At 37.1% G+C, this 16,009-nt stretch overlaps 1 protein-coding gene and 1 pseudogene across 1 annotated transcript; both read right to left on the bottom strand.

The window, feature by feature from the left end:
* Nucleotides 1-1,018: 1,018 nt before the first annotated feature.
* On the bottom strand, nt 1,019-11,957 carry LOC120532732 (extracellular calcium-sensing receptor-like). Its single transcript, XM_039759093.1, has 7 exons — nt 11,919-11,957; nt 6,850-7,007; nt 5,812-6,112; nt 4,692-5,456; nt 4,380-4,607; nt 4,116-4,239; nt 1,019-1,923 (listed from the first exon to the last, which is right to left on the bottom strand). Exons 1-7 carry the CDS (start codon nt 11,955-11,957, stop codon nt 1,019-1,021), a joined length of 2,520 nt encoding a protein of 839 aa, XP_039615027.1.
* A 980-nt stretch (nt 11,958-12,937) lies between these two features.
* Nucleotides 12,938-15,791, bottom strand: LOC120532670 (annotated as a pseudogene).
* Between the last annotated feature and the right edge of the window lie 218 nt (nt 15,792-16,009).

The following is a 16,009-nucleotide window of genomic DNA, read 5'->3' as shown; positions in this document are numbered from 1 at the left end:
TACCATTCATTAGCATTGTATTGTTATGGGTATTAAATATAAATAATTGTAACAAAATGAATTGCATTCCCCTAGGAATTTACATCATCTGTGTTTACCTCTTTATTTTAAGTGCCTCACTGTCCATTAATATTTTGAGACAATGTTGAAAACCTACTTGACCTAACAATATTTCTCAACCTGATTTTTCCTGTTGCTGTAAACTGCCATTGAGTTAACCAGCTTTGTAGTTGCACTGACGTTTTGGAGGCTTTTTTTCTATTTATGTCATTGTCCTGCATGTTTTCAGGATGTAGCATAATTTCAGCCTTGTAAAAGGTAAATGCATAGGAGTCATTTACATGCCCAAAAGTCTGAATTTTGTCCAGTGTGCCAAATACAACTATTCTGAAAAAAAATGTTATAAAATACTTTGCAAAATCATAGCTCTTCATATAGTACAGAAACTGGTGTCCCATTCAACACCGTTTTCTTCTAGCTCCTTATTGTTTCTGGTTTCTGTGAATTGTTACATATACAGTACATTAAAAAATAAGCTAATCTTCTTTCTATTTTTAATGTAATACATCACAGGTGCATGTCAACTACCAAAGCTGATGCCATGCATATTGCAAGTTTCAGTCTAGTGTGTTTATTAATTTAGCTCACATTTCTTTATTTTGTAAGACATGATGGCATACTTTCTTTTTTACTGCAATATTAACCTTTTTCCCTATCCCTCTTCTTATTTCTTAACATCATAATTCAGGCAAATGAAAATGGCAGATAATACATTTACATTATGTTAGTTTGCTTTGATATGAATACAATTTTTTACAAATTAGTGAAACTTTTACAGGCAATTGTGTGCTTGTGTGAATGAGTTCATTCTGTAGTGAATTGACATCTCAGTATGATTCATTATCATCTTGTGCCCATTGCTCTTAGTTTAGAGGCAATACATGGAGGAACAGAATATTCAGACATCATCAGTAAAAGTTAGATCACAACAAAAACAGTACTTGCTTTTTAAAATAAATTAAGATGGCATTTTCCCCATCAGATGTTTTTTTGTGTTGTTCTCTGGCTTAAGTAATATGATATGGCACTTTGGGAAAAAAATGCAAAAAAGCAAACCAAAGCTAGAGGCTAAAATTGCAAAAATTTCCACTGCAACTGTGTACTTTCCAGGAGAGCTTATATAAGCAGGAATAAAAGTGACCCAAACAGCACAAAAAATTAACATGCTAAATGTAATATACTTGGCTTCATTGAAGTTGTCTGGTAATTTTCGAGCCAAAAAGGAGAGTAGAAAACACATAGAAGACAGAAGTCCTATGTACCCTAAAACAGCATAAAATACAGCTACAGATCCTAGGTCACATTCCAATATAATTCTGTCTTTGTAGTGTTGCATGTTCCTGTTAGGAAAAGGGGGTGACACTATAAGCCATAGTGCACAGATCAGGATTTGGATGAAGGTTAGACTAAAAACACTTAATCTCTGTTGTGTTGGTCCAAACCACTTCATAATATTATTTCCTGGAAGTGTTGCCCTAAAGGCCATCAGTACAACAATTGTTTTCCCTAGAACACAAGAAATGCACATAACAAATGTGATCCCAAAAGCGGTGTGACGTAACATACAGGACCAATCAGATGGTTGTCCGATAAATGTTAGAGAACATAGGAAGCACAATGCTAGAGAAAGGAGCAGAAGAAAACTTAGCTCTGAGTTGTTGGCTCTAACAATAGGTGTATCTCTGTACAAAAAGAAAACCAAAGCCACAGCAATTGTCATGCATGTTCCTAGCAAAGAAAATATCACTAGCAGAATTCCCATAATTTCTCCAAACGACAAAAATTCAGTTTCTTTTAGAATGCACTTGTCTCTTTTTTCATTGGCTTTGTATTCCAAACTGCATTTTATACAGTCAACGGAATCTGTAATAAAAAGTAAAGATGTGTTAGTGCGTTTTGCAACAAATTTAAATACAAATACAGAATAATTCAAAATGTTGAAATATCAATCATAGCAGTCAAAGTCTCTTTTATATGTGGTGCCATTCCAATGATTTGCAATATATATTTTATGTGTATATATTTTTGAAAATCTAATTACACCTTTTTCATTTTTAAATTTGGTTCTGATTCAGATCTACTGTACATTCCACTATTTTTAGGAAATATGAAGAAAAGTTCTGTTCTTATTCTTAATGGAGTACTCCAACAAAAAAATGCCTCACCCCATGTAGCTTGTAGTGATGACCAAGAAAAAATTTGAATCTCATGTTTTCATGCAGAATGAGAGAGAACAGTTTATGATATAATGGAATGTAATGTTCAACAATAAATAATGTTAAAATAATTCCATGAAATAAAGAAAAATACTCACTTGTTGCATAATTCACTTGTCTGTTACTCAATTGAATGCTCAAAAATGTTCAAAACCCATTTATTTTTGGCCTAAACATTAAGAATACTTCCAGAAGAATCCTTGTAGAATGTAAAGAGGTAAGGTGCATTCCCACAATTCCGTACCTTTACACCTCACCCCCTCATTTATTGGTCAGTAGTCCAGTCTTCAATTCCTGTTGACATTCTACAGTGATTTTTCCTGAAGTTTTAATAACATTTTAACAAAAAATGCATGCATTCCATACGTTTTGAGTATTTGACTGGATAACAGATACAAGTATTATGTAACATGATTTGCATACGATTTTTTTTTTCTTTTTTCCCATTGACATTTTTCACAAGTCTAAATTATGTCCATTATATATCATAAACTTTTTTTCTCTCTTACTTCATTAAAATATTAGATAAAAAAAAATTCTCAAACTACATGTAACATATGAAAAAAAAATTTTTTTGGATGAAGTATTGCTTTAAGCAATTGTGCTAATTTTAAACCTGGCCAAAAACCTCTAGATGGAGGTAATAAAAGTTTCAGATGAAAGCATATCCATCTTTCCTATATTAACTATTCATTTTTCCTATATTAATTATTTTTGTGTATTTGCCTACCTAAAGATGGTTTTATAATTTTCTGTCTTTCAAGATTTGTACATTTTTGCTTTTCATTTAACCTTTGCTTTACATCTTGTATTTTTCCCTTTAAAGCAGCATCACAAAGTATCACAAAGTAATCAAGACCACAAAATCACACACAAGTATAATTTCAATGAAAACTTGATGTTTTGCGTACATGACACTGTTGTTTTAAGTTTCTGCTCTTTGTGTAGTGGGATGTTTAAAGAAGCAGCCTGGAAAAAAATAATTAAATGAACTATAGAAATAGTTAAAAGCTTTATGAATGTAAGAATAAAAGAAGTTTAAAAGCAAAAATAGATTGTTTGTTTAGCTAATAGATATGTGGTCCCAATATATTTTAATTACATATACATGTTTATGTGCTGAAAGCTTTGATAACAATATCAGTTCATACATATATTTGTAAACCTGTTTTATCCATTATAAAGTCCTTATAAAGACATTACGGAACATCCACACTCATCAAGCAATGGAGTCAACAATCAAACTAATATGTGAGTCTTAAGGATGAGAGAGGAAACAAAAACACCAGAGAAAATACATGCACAGGCACAAAAAGAACCTGTGAACTTCACATAGAGCATGAGTTCTTGTGAATCGAAAGCTTCTGCAGCTTTCAAGTACCCACACTAAGTTGCTGCAGTCCTAGGGCAATTGGCAATGTCCTAAATTTTAGAAAAGTCACTGACACCTGAAGTTATATTTTTAGTTATACAGAACACTACCAGAATATAACAAATAGCTAAACAAAGAAATCCAGTAATTAAATGCAGGAATTTTTTTTTTTTTTATTAAGGCATTGGTTGAAACATAAAAGTAGAAGCCTCAGGGTTTCCCCAGTATTACATGTGGTAAAGTTCTACTTTAACTCTCAAGTAAAAAAGTAATGAATACTAATTAAATCAATGAAAGATGTTGTGTTGAACAACAATAAGTATTTAATATTTGCAGTATTATGTTTATTTTTGTTAAGGTTTTAAACCATAGTTAGTGGTAAATACTATATTATGCAATATTAAGGGTACTCAATTATTACTTAATGATTTATTCCCTCTCAGCTTTCTCTCCCTATTGTACTGTACCTGTCACATTGCTTATCTCTCCTTCAGCACATGGTAGGCAGTCAAAACAGCAGACCGGTTTGCCTTTCTGAATAGCTTTCCGAGTACCTGGATGACAACTCTCACTGCACACTGATTTTGGAACCTTTGAAGTAAATTGAGGAAACCTTAACGTGACACTTGGTAAACTTTTTATTACAGTATTTAGTTTAAGATAAAATAATGTTATAAAGTCCTGCAATGACATGAGGTATTATTTGCACAAGCTGAAAGTGCCTACCTTACCTTTTTCTGATCTCCCACCCACACAATGCTGACATTATTCATAATGAACTGTTGCCCGTAAGGTAAAGATGCATCATACAGCCCCACTGTAACAAACTGTATGGCGCCTTCTTTACTAAGCTGCCAGTTCACTAAGTCGTATCTTGCAATCGGGTCCCCATTGTCATCAAAATGTACTTTTTCTCCATATTTTGTTGTGAAATTTACATTCTTCATGTATTGAATCAGCTGCAAGGGAAATCACTTTTGTTAGACAGAAGTAAATAATGAAGCACTATTTTCATTAGTCAAAAAGTAACCTGTCATACATACCTGCCATGGCTCAATTTTGTTTTTATTCGCACATGTCTTATTTTCAAAAGGCCCTTGACCCTCTTGACACTCATAGATTTTGTGCAGTGAATGGGCAATTGCATACATAGCTTTATAAACATTGCTGGTAATTCTCAACTCTGGCACATCAGCATACTGGATGTTTAATTGTCTTAAATCCTTTAAGCCTGTAGCAGCTCTTGCAGTCTGATTGTAATTACTGTCATCAGGAATGTCAGAAGGACTAATATTCTGGAAAAACTCTTGCAAACCTGGTATTATATCATTGTTTATTACACATCCAATTGCTCCCCCAAGAACTTTGTAGTTTTCAGGTATTGCAAGGTACTCATTAGAGATCCAGCCTTCACTTCCCACCCACTGCAAGCCAAACACTTTCTGCGTCAAGAGTTCTTGAATGAGAAACTCCAAATCTACATAAGAAGCAAAAACAACCACAACCTTTGAAGTTGACCTTTTAATGATATCAACAATTTTTAGAATTTTCTCTCTCGGAGTTGCTCTCACAATAGCTTCAGAATACTCAACGCAAACACCTTCCTGTTGAACAATATCTAGGAAGGTTGCCATTCCAATATTCCCATAGTCACGATCCGTTCTGATAGCTCCAATCCAAGTCCACCCAAAATACTTTACTATCTGTGCCAGAGCTTTACTTTGATAATAATCACTTGGTATTGTTCTAAAAAATGTTGGAAATTCTTTCTTGTCACTGAGACAAGCACATGTGGCATAGTAGCTTATCTGTATGGAAGATACACATGTCATTACAAATAATACATTTCACTTACACTATCCATTTATTTACTAAACTCACTCATTGCTTGAAGTATTACATCAATATATATTGATATATTATATCAATTTAGATTTTCTTCTCATTATTTTATGTTAATTACAAATCCTGTTTTTTGTAAGATGCAACATTTTTTTTTTAATCATCTCAACAATTTTTTCACATTTTACTTTAAATATACTGTATATTACTTAATATTAAAGATGTAATGATAAAGAATACAGTCTATGCAGTATGCACTTACAGTATGCTTGTGTATAAAACTGAGGAAATTTGTTTATTGTTAGAATGAACAATTCTTACCACTGGAATATGGAAAGGTCCAACAGATGATGCAACTCCTTTAGTGGCAGAAGAATCAGAAAGTCCAATAATAGCATTAACACTTGATGGTTTTTCACATGAGTTACTAGAGAAAGAAGAATTATTCTCCTCCTGTCCATTTAATAGGGACATGGCTCTTCTTATAGCCAAAGACATTGATCGACAATCATCGTATATCTTATAGCCAAGGGAAACATTAGGAAGTAAATCTGGATTGGTGTTTATTTCTTCTGTTGCAAAAATCATTGTCTGAGCAAACAGAAATTCTTTTATATTCACACTATAAAAAACATAAGCAGGTACCGATAAGAACATGTTCTTTTAAGAAAAGTCATAAATTAAACTTGTGCTTAAATTCGTAGGTTTACTATGGTTACACTTCAGTCAAACGTATTATGCTACCTATCTGTTCATTCATGTCTTAATCCAGTTTTCCATTTTAGGCTCTCAGAAATGTTTGTCTAGTGATCATCTAGAACAAGGCTGGTGATTGAACCCTGGATAGGGTGTACTGCAAATTTATCATAAGTCACACTTCAATGCACAGTTTCATTGTGCAAAATATGTCATGCACATGATAAGCATACTGTAGCATTTCATCTATCTTGCTTTATGGCTTTGAAAGCATTTACTCAATTATGATTTGTAAAATAAAATGCTTTGGAGAAATAGGCTGGATTAATAAATATAAATATTGATCCACTGATTTTCTTTCCATGAAATTCAATTAATAGTTCCTAGGATTTTACAATGGCAAAAAATAATGTACAGTATACCGTATTTCCAAATCTATCTTTTACAGTATATACCCTATTAGTACAGAAGTCATGAGGAAAGTAAGTAAAATAACAATATTTTCTTTACCGTATTCAGCACAATAGAGTAACTCCATCTTATGTAAAACACATTTTTATTACATTATTGCAGAAAGCAGCATTACATTAAAAATAAAAGCAAGTAACATATGTTGCATCATTAGTAATGAAATACTTTTATTTAAATCCATGGAGTACTTACTCTTTACATTGTATCTGTTTAGGTATTTCTTTAAATGTCAAATTAGAATACAGAGGTGTGATGTGAAAAGAAAAGATTCCTCCAATTAAGATGTCGCCATCCTTTGAGTGCTGAGGCACATCAGGCTTTGCATGTAATCTGCAAGCAGGGTTTTCTGCCTTAAGTGTAATAAAAAGTAATGTGAGAGTAAGCAATAGCATTTTCCATAAGAATGCTAGATTTATTGAAAGATTAGCAATTTATATTACATTTTGGGAGTGCATGTTTCCAAATGAATGATGCGAAAATTAAAAGCAAAATTAGATGGTATGATAAAAATTCTCAGAGGAAGAGAAATACTTTTATCCATCTGGGAACAGTAAGGAATGAAACAGTAAGTCCTATGAATTTATCTGCCTGCAGCAGAGTTTTACATAGCCTCTTTACTTCCTGCACAAATGATACCATGATATGATATGATTTGGAAGACAATCCCTTTTCTCTTTGCTTAATAATGTAATAGTTATTTTCTTTCATCTGAAAATAAAAATGATATAAAATGCCTACAGCATTCATACTAGTTTTAGTTTATCTGCAACCTTATACTAAATATGGCAGTCCACAATTTAGCAATGAAATAGATAGATAGATAGATAGATAGATAGATAGATAGATAGATAGATAGATAGATAGATAGATAGATAGATATTAATCCCAAGGGGAAATTCACATACTCCAGGAGCAGCATACTGATAAAAATCAATATTAAATTAAAGAGTGATAAAAATGCAGGTATAACAGACAATACACTAAGAACTTCATATATACCTAATTTTTACATAGTTTTTTAGCAGCCACATAATCTCTTGTGTTTCTCAAGTGGTTTATAGGACTTTATAAATCAGAAAATTGGTAAATAACTGAAATAAAAATTTTTACATCTCTGTTAAGGACATTTTAATGAGAGGTTGATGAGATAATGATTTAGGCTAGTGATGCTGTACTTGCTTTCAGTGCTTTAGTCTTTAATGGCACTACATCCAGACTTGTTTCCTGCCTTATGCATGATACGACCAGGCGAGCTGTGAATTCAACTGAACAATTCATGTACAGGAAATGGAAGTATGAATGTATTGGTCTTAGGATGTGATATTGTATGAAGCTCTGAAAAACAAATTATTCAATCACAAAGAAAACCACATGAACAATAACAACCAAAACCAAAAATCAAATATACAGTATATAAACATATGTATTGTCACATTTGTGTGTATTGTGAGTGCCTCATTAGTCTTTGTGAAGTGAAATCAAGGGGGAAGATTAATAAGTTAATACCAGCACTAACTTCACGTCCGTTTCCTGTCTTGGATTGGAGGAAGACCCACAGGAAGAGCTCTGACGTCACAGCCAGAGAATCATCTCTTCCGCCTGCAGCTCAATTTAAAGAACTCACTTAGCGAAAGTCCGAGTTAATTTAGGAACCAGCTACCAATGAGGTTTAAGTTCATATTCAGCAATGGTGCTATTTCTTTCTTTTTTCCATTAATTTTTCGGATGTTTGTCTGAATAAAGATATGCTACTGAGGCCATGTAATAATGCAGTAATGTGAAAGATTCATGAAAGTTCAAATCTGGGGAAAAGCAGATGTTTTTCTGTTATTATAAAAAAGAATGGATGGCACATTGGATTTCTGTTGATTCACATTTCCAGGACACTGGTTTTGAATTAGTACACAGATCTACTTCAGATTTTATAATTGTAAAGCCTGTGCTTCAATAAGGAACATCAACAACACAATACACAGACAGTTCTTGCCAGAGAAAACATGTGCTGCAGTAGCTGCTCACAATATTCTATTCGCAAACTACTGCTTTACACGCTTGACTAACAAAAATGACCGCAAGGTGGCACTAGTAATGTATTATTATTTGTTGATATGATCGTGTGATTTACTTTTACTGTGCATATTCAAATCCACCTAATATGAAATTTTACAGCTACTAGGTCAGTTGCTAAGCTTTGGAAAACGTTTTGCCATGTTAAGTTCTGACTACGTTCAGTTTATATGCTTTTTAAATAGCTGTTAATATTTTTACACTTTCTTTAAATATTTCCACTTATTACAGTAAAACAACACATAACTTTTAGAAACTGCTTAATGTCAGTCAGTCAGTCATGATACAATTCCCTATAATGTTAAATATGAAATTGTCACTTGTAGTGTGCAGTTGGGGATCTTGCCCGGCTGGGACGCCTCCACGCTGGAAGGACCGGGGGAGCAAGTGTGGCCACAGCGTTACCTCCCCCAGGACGCTAGATGACAACCCCCCCTGGTTTGCAGCAGTGCCTCAGACTCCCGACAGGGTTGCATGGGAGTTGGAGTGTGGTGCAGTCCTGTTGGGATCCGCAGGCGCCGCCAGGGGTGCTGCAGCAGGAGCTGCTGAGCTCTTATGAGCAGTTCTTGCACCACACCCAGAAGTGCTGCCAGAAACGAGTAACCAAGCATGTGGAGCACTTCCGGGTGCGTTATAAAAGGAGCCAGCAGCCACTACTCATTTAGGCAGAGTCGGGAGGAGGAGCAACGAAGCTTGACCCGAGGAGTGAAGGTGGAGAAAGATAAAGAGAAGGAAGAGACTTATGGTATTCTGCTGTGCTTGTGCCGGGACTGTGTTATACTTGTGCACCACCACCACCTAATCAAAGCACCATGATGTCCCTGCATTGATGGATTAAAGGCCAGAAGTCCACGTGGTGACCGTCATCATCAAGTCCGTCCATGAGAATACAACGAGGACTGATCATTTATGTTAGGTAGAATGCCTACAGGGTACTGGGCGGTCTCATGACCTGGAACCCCTGCAGATTTTATTTTTTCTCCAGCCGTCTGGAGTTTTTTTTCTGTCCTCCCTAACCATCGGACCTTACTTTTATTCTATGTTAATTAGTGTTGTCTTATTTTAATTCTTACTTTGTCTTTTTTTCTCTTTCTTCATCATGTAAAGCACTTTGAGCTTAATTATTTGTATGAAAATGTGCTATATAAATAAATGTTGTTGTTGTTGTAATGAACAACCCCTTAAAAAGCAAGAACAAATTAGTGAGAAAGCCCAAACACCCCTATTTATGAAGCGATGATAAAATCAACGGGAAAACCCATAGGACACCCCAATTATGTTTAGAATATGTTTAGAATAATGAAAGAATATACAAAGTTAACTAGTGGCAGCGGTAGATTGGCTAAGATGATAGAATTCTGCATATTAAGAGTGTGACAGATAGGGTGCGCTGTCGTCATCTTGAACCCTCAGATCAGATGCCAAACACCAGTCAAAAGTCCAATTCTTGACTTTATTATAATAATCAAGTGCACAAACCACCCTCCACTCCACAATACTCACATAAATCACAATAATCAATCAATACACAATAATCCTCCAATCCCAAATCCCTTCCTCCCAAATCAGCTCGCCCATCTGGGATCTCCCACAGTCCTTTATAGTCCTTGACCCAGTAGTGCTTCTGATCCCTCAGTCCAAGTGACTTTGTAACACTTTTGGGCCAGGTGAAAACTCCTTTTCCTCAACCCGGAAGTACGTCGTTTCTTCTGTCCCTATGACGGGCTGTATTGAAAATATAAGTCCCTGGGCCTCCCTGCAGCGTCCCCTGGCGGCCCTGACATTATCCAGCAGGGTTGTGCATTAAAGCTCCACATACCATGATGCCCTGCTGGAATTTGGGGCATTTCCACATCGCAGGGAGGGCTCCATCTGGCAGCTTGGGGGTACTGTCCAGGATGGACTGCCGGCCATATATCACGAGTCAGACGAAGTGATCTTTTAGATAAGGTAATGATAATAGGAAAGTCTAAAATGGAATGCATTATTTTCTTGATGGCTGAATCCAAGGACTGAGACATTTATGCATATCTATGTGCAAATAATGAACCATTCTGCATTTTCATCTGGTCTGACTTCTTTGAAAACAGAGGAAAGTTTTTTCCACAACTGTATCACATGGCAAAGTATTGTAGTGGGTTGTGGCTTAATCTAGTGCCATTTTCAGTTTGTAAGGGCTCACTTTTGTATTCCACCATAAACTCTGTATAAACATTTCTACTGATTAGACAATGCTTCCTCTTCAATAAACAACACTTTGGTCTTTTGCTGAATAGCCAGCATGAATATTAGTATGATGTACGAGATGTGTAGACACCATACTAATGACTAACTAAGCAGAATTTGACTTTTGAAATGTCTATTTTATGAAAAACTTTTTAAGAATGTTAGTCTTATTTACTACATAAAGAATAGGGGGATTTAAAGGTTCATTTTTTGGCTGTTGTCCATTAATCAATTAGGTTGTACAGACTGAACCTCAATTTGGTGTTATCTGGATACATTACACCAATAATCTAGTTAAATTCTTTAAAAAGGCAAACAGAGCATTGCAAACGTTAGGAAGCTTAAAACATTTCCCCAAGAAGGCACAATAACTCTTTATATGTAACCAGTCCCTGATGTTGTAGCCAACCTCATTAAATTACAGAATTAGTTGATGTGTGCATTTCATCACTAACCACTGACCCAGTAAATTCTAAGTAATGTCTAGGCAAATGGTTGGTGAATTTTAAATGCATTGGAAGTACAAAGGGAATTGCTTCAGACAAGTGCACACTGGTGATCACAGGCCAATGACAACATTATATGTAGACAGCAAAGATACAGTCATCAAATTCCCAGTCCTTGAATGTTCCTTGTTATCCATTAAAGTTGTGAACAGGAAAGGACACATACACAGTCTTAGTACTGCCTAGTTCGAACATTGAACAGACTTCACATGCAAACATAACTCTTGCTTAGCAGATACAGAAACTGAAATGTATGTAGCAGTGGTCCTGGACCCCAGACATAAACAGTGTTACTATCCTTGATGACAGTCATTTTTATTATAGATTTTTTTTTTGGATAACAAAATAAATATATATTTGATCATGTGCAGCTCATATTTCTTACAAATGATGAAATAGTTTATAATTTGGTGTAAAAATACCATTTTATGAAAATATTGTATTTTCATTGTGTAGTGTCACCTTCAGGTTTCCAAATTCAAGGACCTTCTGAGTTGGCATATTGGGACCAATACTGATTCAAACGTGTAGCAAAAGAAAAATCAAAAGTCCACAAAAGTTGATTTAAAAACTGTACTGAAAAATTAAAGAAAAAATTATTCACAAAAAATTCAGCAAATAAAAAAGTTTTGTTTTCTAAATGATGTTACAATCATAGTTTTTCTCATGTTAAGCTTCTATTATGTTCCGTACTGAATTGTTATTTTTCCTATGCTACTGTATATTATTATTCCTATGTTATATTACATTTAACAAGGTACAGACTACAGCCTGAAATTGTTGACCCCACTATAATATCTATTGACGACACACAGGCATGGATAGTGATTCTTAATATAGTATTTTAATAACTGTAAAAATTGTGTCAGTTTCTCATTAGGTTCTCTCAGTACCACCAAAAGACCAGAATGCCTTTTTTAAGAACTTCTTTTTCCTTCGAAAATCCCACCCACTAACATTCTACAGGAAGTTACCAACAACAGGAATATCAATCAACATCAATATAAATTGAACTTGTTACTGAACATACAATACACAACACTCCTTTTCCCCAGTTTTAAATATCTTTGTAACGTCTTGGCTTAACAAGGGCTCTACGGGGTCTTAGTGACACCATAGGTTGTGGGGTCTTAACATTCACAGGTTTACCAGTTTCAGTGGTTGGTGTCACTACTGTATCATTATCTGGAGTAGATTTGGAAGAAATTGGTATTTCTGGGCTACCAGGAGGCTGTTGAACAGTGGTAACTGGCTGCTGCATTGACTCTGGTTCGGGCACTGGTCCTTCATCTATCATCCTCTCTCGAAGCTGATCAACATGGCGACGGCAAATGTGTCCATCTTCTGTTTGCACACGGTAAGACACAGGGCCAGTTGCCTCTTGCACTACTGCCGCATCCATTGTGGTTCTCCTACAAAATTGCGTGCATATACTGTCTGTAAGGGTCGAAATTGCCTAAACACACCCCCATGCTTTTGTGCTAGCTCCCTTGCTTCATATGCATGTCAGCTTGAAAGTCTGGGTTAAGGCGATCCAGTGCAGTGGTCAGTCGTCTTTTCATTAGCAACTCTGCAGGACTCTTCCCTGTGGAAGAGTTGGGCATGGTGTGCTGAGATAACAAAAATCTTGCAAGGCGTGTTTGCCAATTACCAGCTATGATTCTCCGTAGAGCATCCTTTGTTGTCTGAACCATTCGCTCTGCTTGCCCATTTGAGGACGGATGATAGGGGGCTGTTGTCACATGCCGGATCCCATTTCTTTCTGTGAACTCTTTGAATTCAGCAGATGTAAATGCTGCACCGTTGTCTGAGACAATAATATCTGGCAACCCATGTGTAGCAAAGATAAGGCGCAAAGTGTCGATGGCAGCGTTTGCAGACATGGAGCGTAGAAGAGACACCTCCAGCCACTTGGAATGGGAATCTACCAAAATAAAGAAGACCTTTCCTTGAAATGGTCCAGCAAAATCGATGTGGATCCGAGACCAAGCCTTAGCTGGCCATTCCCAGGGGTGAAGTGGTGCCCTTGATGGTGCATGCCGCGACTGTTGACATGTTCTACAACACTTTACAGCTTTCTCTATTTGTCCGTCCATTCCTGGCCACCATACATAACTTCGAGCCAGAGCCTTCATGTGGACTATGCCAGGGTGGGAGTCATGAAGTAGTTTAAGTACATCCTCCCGTGCTAGAACAGGTACTACAACGCGGCTACCCCATAAAACACAACCCTTGTGAGTTGAGAGTTCATTCTGTCTGTTGGTAAAGGGTATGAAATCGTCACCTGGGACTTCATGGGGCCAGCCATGCAAAAGCCAGTGCAGTACACGAGACAGAACTGGATCCTTCTGAGTAAGCGCAGCAATTTGGTTAGCATGAATAGGTGCATTAGGCACAGATTCCAAGAGCAGGACCTCAAGAGGAGGTGGTGTATGAGCCACAGGATTTGCTATAGGCAAGCGGCTCAAGGCATCGGCGGTTGTCAACTCTTTTCCTGGTCTGTAGCACAACTGATAGTTGTATGCACCCAACAAGAGACTCCAGCAGAAGCATACGAGGCGACAAGATCTGTGGCATGGGTTTAGAATGATGTAGGAGACCAAGGAGTGGCTTGTGGTCTGTGCAAATCGTAAACTGACGCCCTGCAAGAACTGATGAAATTTTTTTTACACCAAAAATAACAGCAAGAGCCTCCTTATCTATTTGAGCATAATTGTGTTCAGTGGCCGACAGTGTCCGTGAAGCAAAACTAATTGGGGACTCCATACCATCAGGCTCTACATGGCTCAGTACAGCTCCAAGGCCATAAGGAGAGGCATCACATACCAATACAAGAGGCTTCTTAACATCGTAGTGCACAAGCAGTCCATCTGCTTTGAGTAGTGCTTTTGCCCGCTTATAAGCTGTGTCATGGGCAGCAGCCCAGTGCCATGCCATTGACTTGTCAAGAAGTCTGTGTAGTGGTTCCAGAATGGTGGCCTTGTTTGGAAGAAAACAACTGTAAAAATTCAAAAGTCCTAGAAATGCCTGAAGCTGTGTCTTGTTGCGGGGAGCTGGTGCATTCATGATAGCTTCCACCTTCTCACTGGTGGGATGGATGCCCTCTTTATCTACTCTGAATCCGAGAAACTCCACATCAGTAGCAGCAAAAACACATTTTTCCTTTTGAAGTCTAAGTCCAACTTCAGAGATTCGACATAACACTTTCTCCAAACGTGTATCGTGCTCCTCTGGAGTTTTCCCAGTGATTAAAATATCATCCAGGTATGGCTGTACACCTGGAATACCTGCCAGCAAAGTATCCATAAAACGCTGGAAAATGGCAACAGCTGTAGAGACCCCAAATTGCAGCCGTTGAGCCCTGTACAGCCCCCTGTGTGTATTAATTGTTAACAGCTCAGCTGAAGGTTCATCAAGAACTAGCTGCTGGTAGGCTTGTTTAAGGTCTAATTTAGTGAAAATGACACCCCCTGCCAGTGTGGAGAACATCTCTGCAACAGTTGGTAAGGGATAAACATCAGGTTTTACTGCCGTATTAACAGTACATCTGTAATCACCACAGATTCTTAAACTTCCATCCCTTTTGTGACAGGGACAATGGGTGTTGCCCATTTTGAGTGTCGCACTGGTACGAAAATGCCTTGCTCAACCAGATCATCTAATGCCTCATCAATCCTCTGCTTAAGAGCAAAAGGTACAGGACGAGCCTTAAAGAATTTTGGTGAAACTGTAGGGTCCACTTCAATTGAAATGGGTGGTCCTCTACACGCGCCAATTTTCTGGAACACTTCTGCATACCTTTCCAGGAGAGCTGTCACATAGTGCTGCTGAATTACGTGCACCCCTGTTAATTCTATTCCAAGTGCTTCAAACCAGTCTCGTCCTAACAAGCTAGTACCCTGGCCCCGAACAACAAGAAGTGATAAGGCGGTCTTTTTGTGGCGATACTCAACCTGAACTTTGATCTTACCTACCACTTGGAGTGGGGCCTGAGACCACTGCCGCAATATACCATCTGTACGTACCAGTGGAGGTGGGTTATTTGGCCACAGGTTTTTGTAAGTATCATCACTAATCAAACTACAGGCTGATCCAGAATCAACTTCCATTCTTAGTTGCTGGCCATTCAGTGAAACTGTAGTCTTATATGCGGGTTTCTTTCGGGTTATATGTTCCATTTCTGTACTATGTACCACATACTCATCCTGGGCATTCACTGTGACTATACTGGGTTCTTGTGTCTCTAATGCTGTAGTTTCTAGATCTGAAAGTAGTTGAGTAGAGCGTGCCTTTTTAAAACACACGCGAGCTAAATGTCCTCTTTTCTTACAGTAATGGCACACAGATGTGTTAAATTTACATGCTGTAGCTGTATGAGTCCCGCCACATCGGAAACACTTTCTGCCATCACTTTCTTGTAATACAGATGATCTTGTATTCTGAGCTTTATTCGATTGAATCATTTTATGTACCTCTTCCACGTCGTTAGCAGGTAGAGTCTTCTCAGTCCTCAGCATTTGCGCATTCTGGTTCACCATTTCTGCCGCTAAAGC

This window comes from Polypterus senegalus, chromosome 1, assembly GCF_016835505.1.
Source record: "Polypterus senegalus isolate Bchr_013 chromosome 1, ASM1683550v1, whole genome shotgun sequence".
Taxonomy (NCBI): domain Eukaryota; kingdom Metazoa; phylum Chordata; class Cladistia; order Polypteriformes; family Polypteridae; genus Polypterus; species Polypterus senegalus.
The sequence above is the reverse complement of the archived record's forward strand: the minus strand, read 5'-3'. Positions and strand labels throughout refer to the sequence as shown.